This window comes from Myotis brandtii, unplaced genomic scaffold (assembly GCF_000412655.1).
Source record: "Myotis brandtii unplaced genomic scaffold, ASM41265v1 scaffold634, whole genome shotgun sequence".
Classification (NCBI taxonomy): domain Eukaryota; kingdom Metazoa; phylum Chordata; class Mammalia; order Chiroptera; family Vespertilionidae; genus Myotis; species Myotis brandtii.
This window is the reverse complement of record NW_005370427.1, coordinates 527951-537447: the sequence shown is the minus strand read 5'-3', so window position 1 is coordinate 537447 and position 9497 is coordinate 527951. Positions and strand designations below refer to the sequence as shown.

The 9497-nt window shown below is 44.7% G+C and overlaps 1 protein-coding gene across 1 annotated transcript; it reads right to left on the bottom strand.

Annotated features, from left to right (window-relative positions):
* Positions 1-6544: 6544 nt before the first annotated feature.
* On the bottom strand, positions 6545-9030 carry LOC102241504 (putative PRAME family member 26). The gene is made up of 3 exons (XM_014528436.1): positions 8851-9030; positions 8522-8601; positions 6545-7115 (listed from the first exon to the last, which is right to left on the bottom strand). Exons 1-3 carry the CDS (start codon positions 9028-9030, stop codon positions 6545-6547), a joined length of 831 nt encoding a protein of 276 aa, XP_014383922.1.
* Positions 9031-9497: the final 467 nt, after the last annotated feature.

Genomic DNA, 9497 nt, shown 5'->3' with positions numbered 1-9497 from the left:
TTCCTCCATCACTGGAGCAAGCAAGCCTCCTGTTCACTTCAGCTGCCTGGCTGCCGGCCGCCATCTTGGTTGGCAGTTAATTTGCATATCCTGCTGATTAGCCAATGGGAAGGGTGTTGGGGTTATGGTCAATTTGCATGTTTCTCTTTTATTAGATAGGAAATGTATGCCTTATTTTTAAAAATTTTCTGTGAACTTAGTAAGCATCACAAATGTCATTTCATTCAGTTTTACCTAATGCAGAAATACTGACCTAAAGAAGAGAATATTCTAGTCATGCACTTAAGCAACATGGTAAAAATACAGATATGCAGCAAGAGAAGTAGACCTATAGTTAGTATAAGTGATGTTTCAACATGGAATTGTGGGTCTAGTTAGAGAAGACACCCCACATTATATGGATTTGAATTCAGTCCTCAAGAATGAGAAGTGTTAATGAATACATCTTCTTAAGGTGTCTCTATAAATGCAGGATATCTTGAATGCATTTTTAAAAAATAACGAAATAGAATCATATACAGAATCCCAGTGAGCACTTAATTCTTCCATTTTTTGCTGAAGGACATCCTATACAATAAAAGCCTAATATGCTAAGTATCCTGTCGACAAATAGGCCATTCAACCAATCAAAGCGTAATATGCTAATGATATGCTAAGGCCGCTCAATGGCTCGCTATAACGTGCATTGACCACCAGGGAGCAGACAGTTGACCTGTTGACCAGTTACTATGATGTGCACTGATCACCAGGGGGCAGACACTCTGACTGGTAGGTTAGCTTGGTGCCAGGGTTCAGCTGATCGGGACTGACAAGACAGTTCGGACATGCCCTGGAGATGTCCTGTGGGCTGGCCAGCCTCCCATGTCCCTCCTAGGCCCTGATCATGCACCAGTGGGGTCTCAGGCTGGCCTACACCCTCTCGCATCCCCTCGGGGAATGTTGGAGAGCCGGTTTTGGCCTGATCTCGCAGACTACACCCAGGGACCCCACTGGTGCATGAATTCATGCACTGGGCCTCTAGTTATACATAACGACCAATAATGTGTTACAAATACATGTTTTTTTTTGTAAACCTTAATTCAATCCTTGTCATCCTAAGTACAAACAATTTTATATAATCACTAAACCCATAACACCGCTTAAAATACTGACTTGTCTTTATTAGAATCTACTTGTACAAGAATCTAGCCTGATGTCCATCATATTGTTGGAACTTGTTAAACATATATTAAATAAATGAACTGAAACTTAATTAAATCATTAGGAAAGTGTTCAGTAACTTACTTGAAAATCAGAGCTAGGGAATAATTCAAAATGAGATTATAGAAGATCATGACTTTTGTCATATGGGTATGCTGATTATGAGACAGCACTAGGAAATGAGCCAAACCCTTCCAATACCCTAATTCTCCAGTTGGCCTTGTGTTTAATTGCTCATATGCACCGACAGTCCAGATCTATATTTATCACAAGTAAAATTGAATCCAACTTTTCTCTGATGGATCGGAAAACAGGGATCTTTTCTTATCAAAGTTAAATTGACAGGAATAAAATATGATCTTGGGAGAGTCATTTATTTTCCTTGGACAGCAGTATTCTGAACTATAAAATGACAGAGATTTTGTTTCTTTCCATCAAGTTTTTGTTATGGTAGTTATTTAATGAAGAGTTACTCACTGTATTTTTCTTAATGCCAATAATTCAGTTACTTTCATATTCTGTATGTAACTGAGATCTTCTTTTGTGGAGAAGGGCTCCATGAAGGAACTCATCACTTCCTTAAAGAATTTTGTGCCATTCCTTTGTGCCTCTTTTATATTGAGTTTTCTTTTCTCTTATCTGTGGAAACACTTGTTCTGGCTAATTGATTACTCTTGAATTTGATAACAAAGCTAAAAAGAATAAAAGCTTCTGCCTTTAACCATAACCTGTCATCAGTTTCTCTACTCTTTAGGACACTGTATTGTTTACCATTTCCATCTTAAATTGTTTCTTTTGTTTATATCAGATATATCCTACAAGTTGCAACTCATTTTATGGTTTATGCTTTATGAGTTTATCCAAATTTAATAATCTGATTCTTTTCATAATCCTTTTTACTTCGATTTTTACAGTACTTAATTTATACTTATCTTTCTATATTCTGTATACTTTAGGTGTAGATGAACTTGACACTTAGCTAGGATTTAAGTTACTAGCTTTTCAAAAATTCTAAAGAGTTGTCTGCTATATCTCCTATTTAAGATTAAGATTCTTTTTCTTATAGAAACTTTGTTTTCTTTTTCCTTTTTAAACACTATTTGCAGTTTTATAAATTTATTTTTCTAACACTTCATTTTATATACATTGCTTATTGGTACATTGTAAGTTGATGCTCAATTGATTCATCTCACTTAGCAAATGAAGATTATAAAATGACATCATCATCATTATCATCATCATCATCATCATCATCATCATCATCATCATAATCATCATCATCTCTGCTTGCCTTCTGTCCATCTTGATGACACTGAGCTCATCCCTCCGTGGTGGAGCACAGGGCAGCCAGTGCGGGTTCTCAGTAGAACTGATGAGAGCTTTTCACTGTTTTTCCCAGCAACTGGGCCTTCTCGAATTCCTTTGTTAACATTAGGATTAGCTGAGTACGAAAGATTAAAGGGGATTTAAATAGGAGCAACCATTAGTGACTGAGAGTCTTGGGGGGGGGGGCGGGGAGCGGGGAACAACTAACAAGGATATTTAACAGATATTTATTGATAACACACTATGAGCCAAGTATTGTACAAGGCATTAGGGAGATATTTGTGGTCAGCAATAAATCTTGCCTCTAATTAATGGAGTTTTCATTCATTTTTTATATATCTTTTATTACTAAAATTTATTACTTGAATTTTAAGAGTCTAAATTTAGACTGTGCCTTTTTGTAGAAGAGTATTTACAGAGCCTGAAAAATACAATGTTAAAAAAAAACCAACTGTGCCACCGAAGTTGGGAAAATATCTTCATAGGGCACTAAATCCTTAATTTAAATCAAAAGAAGAGGACTAAAGTTGTACTTTTCTGAATATACTTTTCTTTCTTTTTTTTTTAAAGACTTTATTTTCTTAGCATTTAAAGTTTTCAAAAATAATTGAGAGAAAGATAGAGATTTCACATACATTCCCTGCCCCCACATATTCATAGCGTCACCCCATTATCAACATCCCCCATTAGATTGCTAAATTTGTTATAATTGATGAAACATCATAATCACCCAAAGTCCATGGTTTACCTCAGGGTTCACTCTTGGTGTTGTACATTCTAGGAATTTGGACAAATTTATAACACATCTATCATTAAAATATCATAGAGTGTTTTCACTGCCCTAAAACTCTTCTGTGCTCTGCCTATTCATCTCTTTCATCTCCTAACACTCACTGATCTTTTTACTGTCTCCATAGTTTTGCCTTTTCCAGAAGGTCATGAAGCAGAAATCAAAGAGTGTATTTAAGACTGGCTTTGTTTACTTAGTAATAGCATTTAAGGTTTCTCCATGTCTTTTCATAGCTTGATAGCTTATTTCTTTTTAGCACTGAATAACATTCCATTATTGGGTTGTACTGCAGTTTGTTTGTTTATCCATTCACCTACTGAAGGATATTTTGGTAGTTTCCAAGTTTTGGCAATTATGAATAAAGCTGTTATAAAAATCCTTGTGCAGGTTTTTTTCTGTTGACACAAGTTTTAACTCCTTTGGGGCAATACTAAGATGTATGATTATTGGGTCATATGGTAAGAATATACTTAGTTTTGTAAGAAACTATCAAACTGTCTTCCAAAGTGCTGTACAATTTTGCATCACCACTAGCAATGTATGAGAATTCCTGTTCCTCCATATCCTTGGTAGCATTTCATGTTGTCAATGACCTTGATTCTGGCAATTTTAATAGTATGTATGTAGCGGTATCACAGTTTTCTTAATTGGCATTTCCTGGATGACACATGATATGGAATATCTCTTTATATGATTATTTTCCAACTGCATATCTTCTTTGGTTAGGTGTCATTAGGTATTTGGCCCATCTTTTAATTGGTTGTTTTTCTTATTGTTGAATTTTAAGAGTCTGTATTTTGGATAACAGTCATTTACCAGAGGTGTCTTTTGCAAATATTTCCTCCCAGTCTGTGGCTTGTCTTCTCATTTCTTGATATTGTCTCTTGCAGAGCTGAGTTATTAATATTAATGAAGTTTAGCTTGTCAATGTGGTAATTCTTGTCTTTGTTCCTTTACAGGTAAGGTATTTTCCCCTCTGGCTTCCCTCAGGAGTTCTTACTTTCTCTTTGTTTTTCTCTAGTTTGAAGACCATACGCCTAGATATAGTTTTCTTTGGCATTTATCTTGCTTGAGGTACTCTGAGTTTCCTGGATCTCGTTTTGATGTCTGACATTAATTTGGGAACATTCTCAGTCATTATTATTTCAAATATTTATTCCGTTCCATTTTCTCCTTCTGGTATTCCAGTTATGCCTATACTATACCTTTTGTAGTTGTCCCTCAGACCTTGGATATTCTCTGAATTTTTTTCAATCTGTATACTCTTTGCTCTTTATTTTTTGAGGATTCTATTGATGTTTATCTTCTAGCTCAGAGATTCTTTTCTCAGCTGTGTCTAGTCTACTGACGAGCCCATTGAAGGCATTCTTAATTTATGTTACAGTTTTTCTGTGTGTGTGTGTGTGTGTGTGTGTGTGTGTGTGTGTGTGTGATCTCTAGCATTTCTTCCTTTTGGTTCTTTCTTAGGATTTCCACTTCTCCTCTTACATTGCCCAGCTACTCTTGCATGTCCTCTATCCATGGGAGCCCCTTAGCACAGTGGTTCTCAACCTTGGCTGCACATTAGAATCACCTGGAAATCTTTTTAAAATCCTGATTTCTGGGCCTCATCCTCTTGAAATTCTGCCCCCAAGATCAGTTCTCTGCCCCCTGGTTGTCAGTGTGTGTCATAGTGACCAGTCATTCCCAGTCCTTCTGCTGTTAGGGTCAGTTTGCATATTACCCTTTTATTATATAGGATAGAGGCCTGGTGCTGGTTTGCCCTGAAGGGTGTCCCGGATCAGGGTGGGGGTCCCGCTGGGGTGCCTGGCCAGCCTGGGTGAGGGGCTGAGGGCTATTTGCAGGCTGGCCACACCCCCTTCAGGGTGGGGGTCCCCACTGGGGTGCCTGGCCAGCCTGGGTGAGGGGCTCATGGCTGCTTGCAGGCTGGCCAAGCCCCCCAGAGGGGACCTTCACCCCATGGGGCGTGGACAGCCTGGGTGAGAAGCTGAGGGCTGTTTGCAGGCTGGCCACACCCCCTTCAGAGTGGGGGTCCCCACTGGGGTGCCTGGCTAGCCTGGGTGAGTGGCTGATGGCTGTTTGCCAGCTGTCCACAGCCCCAGGCAACCCAGGCTCCCAGACCCTCCTTAAGCGGAGCCCACAGCCGGCCAGGGCAGGCGGGAAGCTTGGCTTCCTCCATTGCCAGGGGCAACCCAAACATCCTGTTCGCTCCAGCTCTGTGGCCGCCGCCATCTTGGTTGGGTTTATTTGCATACTCGCTCCTGATTGGCTGGTGGGTGTGGCTTGTGGGTGTAGTGGAGGTACAGTCAATTTGCATGTTTCTCTTTTATTAGATAAGATGTGGTAAAAAAATGCTAAGGAAAAGTCTTATGTTCCTGAATAACTTTAGTATTTTGGTCCAAGGAATTTGGATGATTTTCCTGGCTGCAAGCAGGTTAATTCCTCAACACCGGGCTGACAGGCATGGGCGAGGAGGCCCCAGCAGCTCTGTTCCTCTGCTGTGTGGACAAGCCCATCTGGAACTTGGGGCCTTGCCTCGTGCCCTGAACCCCTCCTGGCAAAATTCTTGAGAGTTGTGGGTTCACCAGCAGCACTATGAGGACCACTCACATACAGGTTCAGAGCCAGCAGCTAGTCCCCTTCATTTCAGTGGGTAGTGGACCACATAGAAAGTAGCATTGTATCCACCCACTGAGCAGCCACAATGAGGTCAGAGGTGCCCAGGGAGAAGGAAAAACCTGGAGGGAGTGATAAAATGGTGCTGAGCCCTGCAGCCGAACCGCATCCCAGCAGTTCCAGTGTCTGATCCTGGGCCCTGGGCACCTTTTTTCATCAGTAACTGAGGTGTAAAGTGTGGAGAAAGATTAATACATGACAGAGGACCAGACGGTGGCCTTTGAAATTGACTTTATTTCTGATGATTCCTTTACAACCATCCACCCGAGGATTAACTCCCACAGATGCACCTCGAGCCCAAATCCCCACCCCTCCCCAAGCAAACCAGATGCATGTTTCTGATAGTAGGACACTTTGCCTTTGAGGTCCCATGAACTCCCCAACCTTTGTCCCTGCAATCCTGTACCTGGGCTGGGTCCCTCCCGTTCCCCATTCACACTGAGCATGAACATGAAACGTGAGTGGCCCCACATACTGCACCCCAGTCTGAGGTTTCAGGTTCCAGGGGCCCAGAAGGAAGCCCTTGTTAGGTGCACCTGGTGAGCAGGGTCACTACAGGGGCACATCACGGGCTCCATGCCAAGAAAATGCCACATCACAGAAGTCCCCAGAGCTAAAGTACTTGGTGTCAAGATGGATGGTCCTGGGTTGTCCTAACTCCCTCAGTATCCCTGTGAGCTCAGCCTGAATCAGGGCAACTCTCTCCTGGTCCACAGTCTCCTGGGTCCTGTAACACTCCAGGGGGACGGGGTACCGCTCTCGCTCTAAACTGCGCAGCCCGGCTGTGTGGTGCAGCAGCTTCTCCACGGTGGCCATGGAGAGGGGGTTCTCAGAGATGGTGAAGTCCCTGAGCTGGTGACAGCAGCTCAGGACAGGCAGGATGGCCTCGACTTGGGAGTCCACCATCCCACAGTTATCCAGGCGCAGGTCCTGGAGTGTGGGTGCCACTGCCTGCAGCAGAGCTCGGAGGGGCTCGGGACTAAAATCAGTGAGGTTGGCGCCATACAGACGCAGGGACTTCAGCTGCCTGAGGTTCGGGCACTGGAACAGGTGTGTCAGGTCTGATTGCGTCAGCTGCCAGCAAAGCCATATGGAGAGTTTGTCCAAGGGGGTCTGCAGGCACCTGGGGAGAGATGGAGTGATTAGTTCCTGGGGACGGCGGTAGTAAAAAGAGGGGGGCTTCCAGGTGGAGGAAGAACAATTTGTGCAAGCCCAGGGCTGTCCTGACAATGTGATGAAGGCCAGCACCCAGGACGCCCAGTCTTCTTTTAGGCTGGGTCAAGTTCACGACTTCTCCAGAGCTTCCTGTCCTCAGCTGCCAAGCAGAGCACTGCTCTCTGGAGGGTGACTGGACAGAAGGAAAACCCCGAAACCCTGGGAGCCTGCTCAGAGAGCCTCACAGTGTCTAGGACAGCCGTGGGCAAACTACGGCCAGTTTGAAATGAATAAAACTAAAAAAAAAAAAAGACCGTACCCTTTTATGTAATGATGTTTACTTTGAATTTATATTAGTTCACACAAACACTCCATCCATGCTTTTGTTCCGGCCCTCCGGTCCAGTTTAAGAACCCATTGTGGCCCTCGAGTCAAAAAGTTTGCCCACCCCTGGTCTAGGTCAAGGGCAGGCATCCGTGAATGGTAAATTTGGGAGTCAAAACCAAGAATGCTCTCAACGCAGGCTTCCTTCTGTCCATTGCTTGGCTCTAGGCACCAAACATCTGGGCCACAGGAGGCTCTTTCATCTAATGCCTAAGGAACAAACCTGGCCCTAGCTGGTTTGACTCAGTGGATAGAGCTTTCACTTTTGATTGAAGGGTCTCAGGTTTGATTCATGGTCAAGGGCACGGATCCCATTTGCAGCATCAATGCGAGGCTGGGGTTGGGGCATGTGCTAGGAGCAACCAATCATCTCTTCTCTCTCTCTCTCTCTCTCTCTCTCTCTCTCTCTCTCATCCTTATTTCTCTCTCTTTCTTCCCCTCCATTTCAATCTCTAAAAAACAAAGGAAAAATATCCTTCACTGAGGATTTAAAGAAAAGGGAGAGAGTGACCAGAGGAAGAATCTGCAGCATCAACTGGGGAAGCCAGTCTGCAGAGGCGACTTCCACTGCAATCACCTGTTACTCTTTGCAATCCTTACGCTAAGGGAGCGGGATCCTGCCTTTCCTTTCTACTCTTGACCTTCCTGGAGCCCAGGACCACCTTTGACAGATGGGGAAGCTGAGACAGGCTCACGTGTGTTCACATGGCCGGTGGGCACAGAGCTTCTGTCTGGAAATGCTCCATCCGATGTGGCTTTTCCTCCTCCCTCCCTCTTCCTAAGTCCTGGTCACTTAGACATCTCTCCCTAAGGAAGAATTCACAGACCCCAGCTCGCTGGGTCACTCATTGAGCCAGTTCTGCTACCCCTCCTGACAGGCAGATTTTAAAACATGATTCTCTAAGGTGCTCACAGGACACCACCCTCAAAGCAGCAAACAAGACCACTCCCTTGACATTCTGGGGCTGCGTCCTCTGTTCCACAGCTCACCTGAGCATCTGGTCCAGACGGCCTCGGAGGAAGGAGGGAGAGTCCAAGTAGAGCTTCTTGAGGTGCTGCAGCCTGAGCATCTGAGAGAGGAATTGGGAAAAGTATCCCTGCTCTTCCTGCTCCTCCCTCTCCCACTCCTGCTCCTCCCTCTCCCAGTCCTCTTCATCCTCCCACTCCTGCTCCTCTTTCTCCCTCTCCCACAAATATTCCTCCTCCAAGGCCTGCTTCTTTTCCTTCTGTTCCTCTTGCTCCTCTTCCTCCTGCACTTCCTCCTCCTCCTCCTCCATTTCCTCCTCCTCCTCCTGTTCGTCCTCCCCCTCAGCTAACACCTTGATGTGGCAGAGAGCGAGAGTCTGCAGGTTACTCATCTGACCCAGGTAGAGAGCAAATGTCCCCAGGGTGGGCAGGTCCCAGGTGCAGTCCACTTGCACCTCCTGGATGCAGTCCAGCTGCACCCTATCCAGGACCTTCCTGGCCCTCTGGAAGGGCAATTCGAAAAACCTCAGCATCTTGCAGCACAGGTGTACCAACCCTTTTCTCTGCTGGGTCCATTGGATGATGTACATAAAAAACTTAACCCCGTCCATTTCATGAAGTCAAGGTCTAGGAACACCCCCAAGGGAGCCAAGGGGTGCTCCATGTTGGGGCTGGAGCAGTGCACAGCCACTGGTCCTGTCTGAGAGCACTCCTGGGTGCTGTGCCCACACCACATTCTCCAGAGGTTGACATCCTTGTTCCTTAAATCCAGCACCCGAAGTTTCCACCTCCTGTGGGGAAAGCAGGACATGAGCTGAGATTCTTCCAGGTCAACAGGGCATTGGCTGACATGATTTATGGGCAGTGTATCACAGAGGTTGAGCATCTACCTATGAACCAGGAGGTCACAGTTCAATCCCCCGTCAGGGTACATTCCTGGTTTGCAGGCTCAATACCCAGTGTGTGTGTGTGAGCAGGAGGGGGCAGATCGATGATTCTC

What these genes read in the sequence shown, in the direction of transcription:
- LOC102241504 (XM_014528436.1), bottom strand. Translation starts at nt 9,030, where the DNA reads ATGCTGAGGTTTTTCGAATTGCCCTTCCAGAGGGCCAGGAAGGTCCTG. An exon ending in TCGCTCTCTGCCACATCAAG is followed by an intron (nt 8,602 to 8,850) that starts GTGTTAGCTGAG and finishes TTCCTCTCTCAG; the next exon opens with ATGCTCAGGCTGCAGCACCT. An exon ending in CGTCTGGACCAGATGCTCAG is followed by an intron (nt 7,116 to 8,521) that starts GTGAGCTGTGGA and finishes ATCTCTCCCCAG; the next exon opens with GTGCCTGCAGACCCCCTTGG.